Source organism: Artemia franciscana, chromosome 4, assembly GCF_032884065.1.
Source record: "Artemia franciscana chromosome 4, ASM3288406v1, whole genome shotgun sequence".
Taxonomy (NCBI): Eukaryota; Metazoa; Arthropoda; class Branchiopoda; order Anostraca; family Artemiidae; genus Artemia; species Artemia franciscana.
The window spans coordinates 13028314-13041462 of record NC_088866.1 but is presented as its reverse complement, the minus strand read 5'-3'; the positions used below and the strand labels follow the sequence as shown (position 1 = coordinate 13041462).

General features: G+C 35.0%; 1 protein-coding gene across 1 annotated transcript in view; it reads right to left on the bottom strand.

The window, feature by feature from the left end:
• LOC136026016 (DNA replication ATP-dependent helicase/nuclease DNA2-like) overlaps positions 1 to 13149 on the bottom strand; it is a 107973-nt gene that overhangs the window by 83304 nt on the left and 11520 nt on the right. The window contains exons 2-3 of the mRNA XM_065702166.1: positions 9165 to 10126; positions 4254 to 4382 (exon numbers count right to left, since the gene is read on the bottom strand). Coding sequence (XP_065558238.1) covers positions 4254 to 4382; positions 9165 to 10126 — 1091 coding nt within the window. The remainder of the gene's footprint in view (positions 1 to 4253; positions 4383 to 9164; positions 10127 to 13149) is intronic.

Genomic DNA, 13149 nt, shown 5'->3' with positions numbered 1-13149 from the left:
AATTTTTCCTCTTCCTTCAGCCCCCCAGAGGGTCGAATCGGGCAAAACAGCTTTATCAAGTCAATTTATGCAGCTCCCTGACACGCCTACCAATTTTAATCGCCCTAGAATGTCCAGAAGCACCAAACTGGCCAAAAGACTGAACCCCGACCCCTAAATCCCCCAAAGAGAGCGGATCCAGTCCGGTTACGTCAATCACGAATCTACGACATTTATAAGCGTTTTTCAAGATTTTCGTTTTCCCCATCCAACTCCCCCCAATGTCAATAGATCTGGTCAGGATTTGAAGTAAGAGTTCTGAGACATGAGTTCCTTCTAAATATCAAATTTCATTAAGATCCGGTCACTCCTTCATAAGTTAAAAATATCTCATTTTTTGTAATTTTTCAGAATCAACCCTACCCTCCCCCCCCCCAACTCTTCATAAGAGAGCGGATCCGTTCCAATTATTTCAATCACGTATCTAGGACTTGTGCTAATTTTTTCCACCAAGTTTCATCCCGATCCTTCCACTCTAAGCGTTTTCCAAGATTTTAGGTTTCTCCACCCCAACTCCCAACAATGTCACCTAATCCGGTCGGAATTTAAAATAATAGCTCTGAGACACGATATCCTTTCAAACATTAAATTTCATTAAGATCCGATCACCCGTTCGTAAGTGAAAAATACCTCCTTTTTCTAATTTTTCCGATTTAACCGTCCCCCCACTCCCCCCCAGATGGTCGAAACAGGGAAACGCCTGCCAAATTTCATTGTCCTAGCTTACCTGGAAGTGCCTAAAGAAGCAAAACCGGGAGAAACAGACCGACAGACAGACAGACAGACCGACAGACTGACAGACCGATCGACAGAATTTGCGATCGGTATATGTCACTTCGTAGATACCAAGTGCCATAGAAACACGATATAAAATGTTACAAAGTGCTGAAACTGGAAAATATGGTATTTAATAAATTATATTATTCTCCTTTGACAAAACATGGCTTTTCTTTTTCCAAAAACTTGGTTTTGGCACCTCCAATGGATGATATAGGCGTCTACGTGTCGGAATTTAACGGATTTTTTCTGAAGGAGGGGACCAAAGTAGCCGTGAAATTTTCCCGTGAAAATGGTTATTCTGATTAATCTCAAAGGGGGAGAGGTCGTCCTTCCCTGAACACCCAATTCTGCAGGTATGGATAAATATGACAATTTTTCCTTCAATAAGAAACAAGTTATTCGCAGAAAAAATTAAACTATTGATTGAAAAAGAAATGTATGTAAAAAAAAAATGTATGTAGCACGTGAAGTTAACTATGAGTTAAGTCACTTTAAGAAAAAGGAACTTCGCTTAAATTTCTACTTTGTTTTTTTTTTTTCGACAAAACTTACTTTAAAAAATAAAGCTTATCAATGAAAATATAAATAAATTTAATACTAAATTAGACCAGAAATTAGGTAAAACAAATATCTTACTAAAGTATAAATTCACTGAAATTACTATGTATAAAGAAATAAAATCTAAAACGAACAGATATTAAATGAACAATAAAATCAAACTTATAATGAACGAAGATGACCACAAATAAGGCTGGTTTTCTGCCCTTTAAACCCTCAAAAACACTATAATATATTTTTATCACAAACAAGTCTGGTGGAACCATTTATCAAAACCCACCAAAACACAACGATGTCATTTGTAATAAATTAAGAACAATGATATCGATCTACAGCATATTATAATAATCCAACTAAATTACTATTACTGCTAACAAATCATCACAACACCAAGCCGCCTGAAGCCAACACAGCTAGCACGCTCCTCCTCCATCTCAAACCATTCAAAGCCTTCCTTTTTACACCCTCTCAGGAAGGTTTCATTTCCTTTATATCTTTCTTTATGAAATCCTCTCACCCCAGACGTGGACAACCCGCTTTCGATTTAGTCCTAGACGGTTCACCACAGAAAGACAATCTTTGGCAATCTGTCATCCTTCATCTGCAGAACGTCCCCAGGCCATCTCAACCTGCCTCTTATTATGGCGCTAGAAAGCGGGATTGAACCGAACTTTTCATACAACCTACTGTTTGAAATACTGTCATTTAATCAGGTACCCACAACAATCCGTAGGCAATTTCTCTGGAAAACATCTAGCAAATCTTCATCCGTTTTCAGAGCACCCAAGCTTCAGAGCCATATTTGACAAATGGCATCACTGTAGCTTCTAATATTCTAATCTTGGTTTGCAGATTTATCTTTCTATCCTTCCAAACTTTTTTTTTGACTGTGAAAAACACCCTGAGCCAAGGCTTTTCTACTTTTAATATCTTCACTGCTCCCCTCGTCTTTACTAATAATACTACCAAGGTAAGTGAAGCTATCCACCTGATCAATCTTTTCATTATCCAATGTCATCTTTTTTATCTTCACTTATTCCTAGGTTTAGTGACTTAATCTTCTTAAAAATAATTTTCAAACCTATTCTAGGACCTTGAACTTGCAAAACCTATAAGTTCATTCATTTTGCTCACACTTCCATCTAGGATACTTAAATCATCAGCATAATCTAAGTCCAGGAGACTCCCCCCCCCCCCAATTGATTCCGTGGTCTCCCATTGCCTTTCCTGTGCTCCTTCAGACAAAATCCATCAAAATCATCCATATAAAGGGGGATAGAACACAGCCCTGTTAAACTCCTGATTTAATAGGAAACCAGCTGCTAACTCGAATTCCTAACTTAACTGCAGCAGTGTTACTCTCGTACATCGAATTAATCACTTTAATGAATTTCTTTGACATACCATACAAGCATAAAACCTTCGCTAAAGCTCTTCTATTTACAGAATTGAACGATGGCTCACAATCTATTAAACTAAGGAGCAAAGGTATTTGATGTCTCAGGCACTTCTCAATTATTAACCTAAGAGTGAAAATTTGATTGCCATATCCTCTACCTTTTCTAAAACCGTACTGTTCTTCTCTTAAAATTTTGTCTACAGCATCTCTCAGTCTAAAAAGTATCATATTACTAAATAATTTGCTACCTACAGAGACCAAACTAATACCTCGATAATTACCACACTCACTCTTATCACCTTTCTTGTACAGTGGTTTATTTAAGGTTTACCCAGAATCGCTAGGTACTTCTCCTTTTTCAAAAATCATATTCATAATCATCAGTAACTTATTTCTAACCTCATAGCCACTATATTTACGGAACTCATTTATCACACAATCAGCACCCGGAGCCTTATTATTTTTTTAATCCTTTTAGTACTGTCGCTAATCCTTCCTCACAAAACAAATCTTTGTTTACATCTAAAGTATCAGAAGCTTTTTCATTTTTCTCTATATTGTTTCCTGCAACTCCATCTCGGTTTAGCACATTCTCAAAATATTCTACCCATCTCTCTTTAACTCTTTCCTTATCACTAATTGTGGCTCCATTCCTATCTCTTTAACTGGGAAAAATCCGGATTGAAAAGTCCGTTCAATTTATTTACATGGCAGTACAATATTTTACTATTATGTCGTCTAGCTGCATCTTCCAGATCATCGGCAATTGTATCCATGGCCTCCACTTCACACCTCCTTAGTTCATACTTTAAAGCTTTCTCCACATTTTTCTTACATTCCTTTTGCTTTCATACAATCCATCACTCGGATAATTCTTTACAAGCCCCTTCTCCTCTCTATTAAACACAAAGTTTTTTTTTGATAATATTCCTAGCTGTGCTCCTAACTTTCTTCCCTAAGACACCACCAGCTACTTCACAAATTTGTTTCATAAAATTATTATATCCACCTTCCACATTGTCAAAATTTTAAACTCTCAAGTTTAGTATTCAACTGCTCCTGGAGAATTTCTCTTAAATTCTCATCCTGGAGAACAATTTTCTGGGCGGTAGTTACCCTTCCGAAAATTTAGCTTGGAGAATGGAAGAATTGGGGGAATCTGGGGGAAACGCTTGGGCCTAACAGCACAAAGCTGAAAACCTGGTCCTGGGTGTGAATCCTTTTCCGCATGTACCTGATGCCATAATTGCCATATAGGAATCGAGAATAATATTGACTATATTTTGAGTCTTGGTTGCTTTAATTATTTTGATTTTACTGCTGTTTTTTACATAGGCTAATTTAGGCACCACATCTGCTTGTACAGCTGTTTAAATTATGGACTTCTCTAACACTTTTCACCAGCCCTGTTAGGGCCTATCTACCATCTTTCCGTAATTTTATAAATAACTAAGAACAAGATATACATAAATCATACCAGCTTCCTCTTAGAATGCACAGCCTTTGCTTTCTGTCAGCCAATGAACTAACTTGCAAATAGATTTCACCATTATTATAGGTCTTGACATCTTCCACTTTATGTCTTTTTCCTAGTAAGCCTCCATCTCTAAAGAAATACAACACATTAAAAGAGAGAAAAAAGGTCAAGACATTTCATTTCAATTAGTAGCATTTTATTTAAATCTGAAATGCAGTCAAATAGATGGCACTTAGGTAGGTTACACTGAACCATGAAAGTTTAAGCATCCTCAAAAACTTCTTTAAATTCTAATACTATCAATGCACATTCGCCATCAAGAAGGTCCAGCGGGGCAATAATGTACTCTCAAAGGGAACAAGAAAACGTCAAGAGCGTATAAAAAGAGCAAAATAAGAAAAACTCACATCTCAATTCTGGTTAAAACAAAAACTGGTAAAACTTTCCTCCCTCCCCCTCACCGACAAAATTTCAAGGTAACCTTATGCCAATGGGATTAAGTATATAACATTAATAATTCCAAGACTTTCAAAATAGTTATTTATTCGTTCGTTACAGCTCCTTCATAAGTGTAAATCTGTGTGAATATGTTTTGAGGCTGATTTTATACATACACACTACACGTTCAACGCTTTAAACTCAATTCTTCAGAAGAGCACTAAAACAGGCCTACAAGTTTCCATCTTCACTTACTACTTAATATGTTTCTTATTACCATTCTCCTAGATTTTGAAAAAAAATAGCTTTTTGAAATATTTACGTTGAAAAAAAAAAGAATTATCCCTTCCTGAGTTCTGAGAAAATCAAACAGCTTTTGCGTATCTTCATTAAAAAAAAAATTGAAAAAAAACCTTGAGTCCCTATATTCTCATTTTTTATCTTTTCATTAATTTTACCCTTGGTTTTTTCTAGATTTTGATTTGTAGCCGCAAGTTCAATTTCTGTAGCAATCAACAATCTACAAAGATAAAAAGAAATACAGAAGTACTCTCACACAGAAGCTATTTATCATGAAAAAAAGTACAGTAATTACTATAATTTTCATATTTCAAGAGAAATATGTAACAAAAATCTTTTTAAGCTTCAACTCCAAGGGAAATACAATTTCCATAATCCGCATATCAGGTTTTCAAGGAATTTTTCTAGTTTTCTCTTTTTGTATATACAAGTCCACATCATAACTTATCCATCGACTATTTAGTTAAACTTACAATGAATATACAACAACCTACAAATGGAATCAATAAAGGCTCCTAAGCTTGTCAAGGAGGGAGAAGACATAAAAGACACTAATGGACTAAACCAGAGAAAAACACATTAAAATATTATAAAATTATTTAGCAAAATAAATGAATAGATGAAAAAATTTAATAGATTAAATACAACTAGATAAGACTCCACTAAGACATACATATCAAGAAAAAGGAGTAAAAACATCGAAGAGACCAAACAAATGTTTAAAATTATTTTGAAAAATCTGAGAGAGTGGCACCTTTGAGCTGAATCAGACATATTATTCTATATAATGTGACTCACCACTACAGGATTGAATTCCAACCCTATAGAGGGAGTAAAAGAAATTTGAATGGTGTTTATTACAAAAAGGATAATTATTCTGATCAGTGGTAATAAACAACGTAACAGTAAGAGGCTGAGCGACCTAACAATGAAGCTAAGTGAAGTAAAACTACATTCTATAGACACTATTTTCTCTAGTTTATACAATATATACACTATAGTTTATAGTCGACGTACAGTATAGTTCATATTCTATGAGCTATATTCTAAAGAATATAGCGTGACCAAGATCAAGTAAGCAATAACTCCTGTACAAATAGTTTCCTGAATGGCGTATCTACCTTCATTGTAAACCTTAGACAGTGGTTTTAGAAGAGACTTAGAGGTTGATATCCATATTATTGGACAAAAAGAAATAGCCAAGGACCCACGATAAAGAAAGATCGCTTGAAAATAGTTACCAGACTTCAACGAGCTAAATAGGGTTTGAATATGGAATCTAGGGCAAAATTCAAGCGCTGAAAACGAATATATGGTGGCGCATTCAAAATTCCTTGGGCCAAAGGCAAAAAGGAGTATCTGCAGAAATATGAACAAAAAAAGATTTGGTATATTTTTATTCTGGGAGCTTTTTTGAGAATTTCGTCTGGCAGAATATTTCTCCATGATTGCAATTTCAGATCCAATTCTTCTAATGGGGGATTTCAAGAGTGGAGGGGGTGTATTATCTCTCCACTGTACTTTTAACATTTTCCTTGCCTTAATTTGCCCTTGCAAGCATTAAGAATTTACGAGTTCTTCAACTGATCGATATTAGCGTGAAAAAGCTATACTCTGTACAATACTAAGTATTTTAAAAGTTCTCTTTTGCCCCTTCATTAAAAGCCGGGAGTGTATACAAGAGAAGTGAAGGGTATAAAAAGTTTTGCGTTCTGTTGATACAGCATGGATTTGAGTCGGACAGCAAAAAAAAGCAAGCTTTCAGTGGATAAGGAGGCACATGAGACATTACTTTGGCAGCTTATTTTGTTAGTAGAGAGAAACGTTTGGACCAGCTTACGTCTACCTGAAAGAGACTGTCTCACCTGGAGCAGTTGCTGAGCAAGTGAAAAAGTTTAGTTTGGAAGTTTCTTTCAGCATTGTAGTTATTTCTGATGATGGACTATCAGCTGATGAAGAAGGGTCAGAGAGTGATACTGATTTTGTTCCTTCCAACAAAACAGATTTGAGCACTGATAGTGAGAGTGACATAGAGGTTAACTGTAACCCTAACATCGTTACTTCTGCTGAGAGCTCATCAGATATCAGCTAGTAGGTCTTTACAATCGTAAATACAACACCAGAAAACACATATCAATCAAGCGATAGGCGGAGCTTGTACTAGGTCATGAAGAGGCTAAAAAGAGAAATAGACGACTTAGCTCGAAATTGAAGGGCTGAGAAAGACCGTGAAGAACTTTTCTAAAAGAGAAAACTCTGTTATTCCACCCCTTTTGTATAACACTCCGGCGTTTTTTACTTGGAGATTTTGCTGAACCACCTGGCAATTTGAATGTGAAATATATTGTAAGTAAAGCGTTAGACAGTAAAATTTTGAACTTTGCTCAGGAGGTCATTTTTGCTGCAACTGGATTGTCCACACCAAAGCATATGGGCTTGACAGTGTATATCTGGCATAAGACGAGGTCAAAGAATCTCATTACTGTTCTGGACCAGTTTGGCCATTGTTACAGCTACCAAACTGTCCAAAGGATTCTAACCAATGAAGCTCTCAGTATAGATGACATGGTAACTCAAACTAGATTGTGTCTTCCAAGTGGCATCAGATCCAGGGATTATACCCACTTTGCACTGGACAACAAGGATTTTCTTATAAGTTTCCATTTTAATTTTGAGTGTATAGTTCCTAAAGTGAAAACATAACAAGCGGTAATTTATCTTAAAAAATTGCATATTCTTTTTGTATATGAAAGTTCTCCACCAGCCCCAATACTGCCCTGGATCTGCATGCCTGAAAGAAACAGTAGAGAAGAAAAATTCTCAGTAGCTTCGTGAGGAAGGAGAGAGCATGCGTCATCATTTGCAGGAGATTGAATAAAGTGATGGTTACCACATCATCTGTAATCAGTGGTATATGTAAGGGGAAGGGAGCAAAGGAGGCCATGCCCCTTCCCCCTAAATGCTTCAAAAATCTAAGTAACTAATAAAAAAGGAGTGACAATTCTTAAAAAAATAACTGACAAATTTTCTTCACTTCTAAAGCTTTTTCTTTCAATTTTAGCAACATTTTCATTATTTGACTGTCGTACTGTGGGCCCCTGACGAAACAGATTCAAGTGTGTGCTGCTATCCATGGTGTTGCCTGGATGAGTTTTTAGAAGAGAGGAGGGATCTTAAAGTTGCGAAAATATCAACCGTTTCAAAGAAATACCTCCATGAATTCAGCGAATGAGAATATTTGACTACTTTTGCGTCAAAATTGATTTTTTTTTTTTTTTTTTTTTACAGGAACAAGCATCAGATGGGAAGTCAAGTTACTTCACCACTAGCATTGTTATGCAGCCACGTTCATCAGCAGATACCAGCTATCAGGTCAAGCTTCCGTCGAGACGGTCCCGTATTTTTGCACTTCCCCAGTCAACCAGTCAATTATTTTGCCACCTGGACAGTTTGGACGAACCTACTTGAAGAGGAAGATACGAGCTCCTATAGTAGAAAAAGGACTAACGACAATTTATAAGACCAGCTCATTGAAAGCGTTTCCAAACAAGGTTGGTTTGAAGATAGGAAGTCATTTGTAGGAAGGTTTGATCTTAAATCAAACCAATTCAGGCTGTTCCATAAACTAATCCAGGTAGCTTTTGTAAAAATATCCAAGATATGAAATTAGCACTTTTCATGAATAGTATTTATCATAACAAAAAAGAGACAAGGCTGTATCCAGGGGTGTTAGGGGGTTTGAGCCCCCTGACTCGCAATGTTTGTCCAACTGTAAAAACCTAACATAAATCAATATACAATTTTTTTTATACGTAACCCTCCCCCCCCCAAAAAAAAAATCTTTTTGAACTCTCCCCTTAATAAAAAAAAATCCAGGATACGACCCTGAAAAGAAATGTTACCTGAATTTACTAATTTTTGCTTCTAATATAAGATATGAAATTAGCACTTTTCATGAATAATATATATTCTAACAAAAAAGAGACAAGGGCGTATCCAGGGGGATTAGGGGGTTTGAACTCCCTTCCTCCAAAATGTTTGTCCAACTGTAAAAACGTAACATAAATCAATATACAATTTTTTCATAAGTAACCCCCCCCCCACCCAAAAAAAAATATTTTGACCCCCCCCAAAAAAAAAAATCCTGGATATGACCCTGAAAAGAAATGTTACCTGAATTTGCTAATTTTTGCTTCTTTTTCATTTTTTGTCTGTTGACATATTGAACTTGACTCTAACTGTGCGAAATCTAAGGACTCCAGAAACAGCTCCTCTGAATCAGAAAAAACTTCAGCTCTATTCATATCACTGTCAACTTCACAGACCCCAGTAGTGTGCACATCAGCGTCTGGAATAGCATTAGCTTGCAAAAATCCAACCTTGTTAGGTGACTTCAAAGTCATCAGATTGCAAGACGAACTCTGTCCTTCCAATTTAAGCTTTTTACTTGCTTCACTAGCATTACTGCTGATAAGTCTTTTCCTAACAAGTGAGGTTTTGTTATTAATTTTAGTAAATTTATTTTTGCTTGGTGAAGGAGTTGGCATAATAACTGAAGACATGTCAAGAGAGTCATCTAACTCTCTAATAGCTTTATTTTGAACGAAAGATGTTATTGTTTGTTGTCCTTTCAGTGGTGTTAAGACTTTCTTAGAAGCCTTAGTGTCTGATTTCCTTAATGAAGTTGATGGACTTTTCCTTGGAGTCTTTGAAGGAGTTTTTCCTTGTTTCAAATTATCTTTTCCTGCTTTGCTTAAAGGATTTTTTTCAGGAGTTGAAAATTTTGAAGGAGAATTTGCTGGACTCTTCAAGAAAGGGCTTGCAAGAACTGAAAAGTCAACAACTTTCAGGGGCGAATAAACCAAAGGCTGCACCTCAAACTTTTTGGGTGAATTTCTTGTATTGAATGCTGGTGGATCAAACTTAAGATTCCCTTTCAGGCTTTTATTTTCGGGTTTTAATGAATCCATAGAATCTCCAAGCGAAGTGTATGCAATTAAGGGTTCATCACTTTTTTTACTTATAGTGTCAACCTTCTCAATAATATGCTCTTTGGTAAAAACAAGGGACGTAGAATCTACATTTTTCATCTGGCTCCTTGGCTGAAAGAAACTTGTAATCTGCTTCTGCGATTTCTGAAACGAAAAAAAACAAAAAACAATAAAATCAGATGAATACTTATATTTCAATAAAAGATAATGCTTTTATCTCAAGTAAAGTTGCCAACTAGGCATTTATACAGGAGAATCTCTTATTACCTGTGCCCTTTTCCATACATTTTGAGATGTTTATTTGAAATCTCGAGATTTATTACTCTTATATTCTCCATAGATGTTGACTATTTTACACAATTTTTTCGAGTTGTACCATGTGACACAACTATTTTAACTCAATGCTCATCCAACTCAACCCAATGCAACTCTACCCCATTAACTGAGTCAACATCACTTCAACCCCATTTGACCCAATACTCCAATCAACCCAATCCCACGCAACTAAACTACATTCAGCTTAACCTGGTGACAATCAACCTTATTCAGCTCACATTGATATTTCATTAAATTTGATAATTTAATTAACTAGTATTTGATTATCGAGGGGGACTAATTTTCTCCAGGGCTAAAAGATATGCTGAAAACTTTCTGTGTTCAATTTGCTTGAAATTTATATCCATAAGTCCCTTCATGAGCATAAAACAGACTACACTTACATAATACTTAACTAAAAAAAGGAGATAATCTCATTTAAGTCAAATTTTCAGCAAACAAAAGGTTAGCAGTTCAGTTACATTATTCAATTAATCAGGGCTCACTTAAACCAAAGTTGATTTGCATGAGGAAAGGCTGAGTTGAATGGGGTTTCAGTTAAATGGGGTTGATTAAAATTGAACTAAGTTGAATGAAGGTTGAGCTACTTGGGGTTTAATTAAACAAAGGTATGTTGAATAGAATTTTAGATAAATCAGGGTTGGAAAGGAGTTGAGGTGTAACAAAACTACATGTATTTGTGCGCGCCGAGTGTCCTCAACAACAACCTTGTCTAAGGTTGTACATGATATAAAACCGTTAGTGATAGCTAATGAAAAGGGACCAGCAGATTTAAATAGTTGAATGGGATTATTCTTTTGTAATTACTATGTTAAGTTCAACAAAAATCTAAACTTACCCAATGTGTCTTAATACAAATATTTCTACATTAGTATTAGTTTAAAACCTTTCATCTAAATTCGCCGTCCTTTCAACCAAAATTGAACCTATCTCTCCAGGTAGCAAAACCCTACTAACGAAGCTACTATCAAAAATGGCAAAATAATTGATGCGTCAGCTGATCTAATTCTAACGTTATCTATAGTTGAGTAATTCCTGTGAAGGAAGAATGGTTAAAACATGGTTACTTCTCCTTTTATTAGACAAAATTTTTAACCATTGACCTTTATGTAGCCAGAAAACATTGTTACATTCCATCAAGTTACCAATTACACTCAATTAAATCTCTTTCAACTGTCATTACTAAGAACAAGACTACATAAGCTTAATACATGTTACATCTTCTTAAACCCTCCCTCTGGGTTTAGATATATTTTTTCTAACATTTATTTACCTAGCATCAAAAAAAATTTCTATTTTCATCAAAAAGTCAGCGTCCAGGAAGGGGTTGAGCTTCTACTTGAAGACACTTTCCCACACCCTTATTTAAGATGTGCATTTACTTTTGAAAGTTTTTTTTTCAAACAGCACAACAACTTCTGGAGTTTATTAAAAGCAACAAATGTGAAATAGCATATATTCACCAGTAAAAACGTCATTGTGCTTTTTAATAGTGATAGTTTAACTTAAGGTCTAGTAATGTTCAAGCAATATATAGTATCATAAAGTGAAGGCACTGACAAATTTAAAAATTCTGATTTTTATGAAGAAAAACATTGTTGTTGCGTCATTTGTATTTTTCCAAAGTAGAACACACCACTGTACAAAACAAAAGCAGTCAAAAAACAGTTCTAAATACTGAAAGCTACACTAAATTGATATAAAAATCAGAACCATTCATCAATAATTCCAGAAGGAGATGTAAAAAAAAAATTGTTTTATTAATAAAAGTTGTGAAATTTTGGTTTTCCAAAAAACATATTATTAATAAAACAATTTAAGCATTTTTGTTCCAGATAAAATCCATTTTGATTATGTTTTATGATAAAAAAGAAACATTTCAGCAATAGTTATTATTTCTACGAATTACACTTACACAAAAATTGTGTACAAAAAAGCCAGATTTTGCTTCTGATTTTATAATTCCTTCTAGTATTATTTCAAAAAAAGAGAATTCTATATTTCACCAGGTAACTGGAATGAAAGTTTGAAAAACTTTACTTTGATTGTATAGTTTGTACTAGGCTACAATTTAGAAAAAAGAAAAAGTTTGTCAACCTCAGAAGGGATTTCATATTAAAAATTTATTAACTTGTTGTGTTTTCTATCCATAAATAAATTGCTGTTAATATATAACAATGAAAAATTCATGAGATGCAAACAGTGCACATGAAGCAAAGTTTAGCAAGTGTTTGCTTATCAAAAACCTTTCAGTTTAACTTGAAGGTCATAGGTTCATCCAGTTCAGCCAACAGTACCAATTCTTGCATAGCTTTAGGTGTTTGCTTTCTTCAAAATAATGACTTATTAATAGGTTTTAAAAAGGTAGTACTTTTACTTTTGCCTACTTATTTTGGTTTTGTTTTTCCTTTTTTTTCCTACAGGTTTATTTAATTTTTTTTTAGATGGTGCTATTTTTCAATACGAATTTTCTCTCGGATTTTCAGCCAACAGTACCAATTCTTGCATAGCTTTAGGTGTTTGGTGAAGGATACCCCAAGGTACTCAATAGATTCTGAATTAAAAACTTCTCGTAGCCCCACCCTAATTCAATTAAGCTACAAACCATTATTAAATACTAATAATGAGTCTGTCTTTGAAGGTGTGACTAACTGATCCTACCTCCCATAGATGTTATTGCAACATACTAAATTCAAAATTGGTACTCAGTTATCTAAAACCAACAGAATATCATCACCATACAACAGGGGACAAATTAATGCAATCTATTCCACATGTGGGAGGGTACTATGTGGCTGTTCTGATTGCCTTGATTAATATAACAGCGCTAA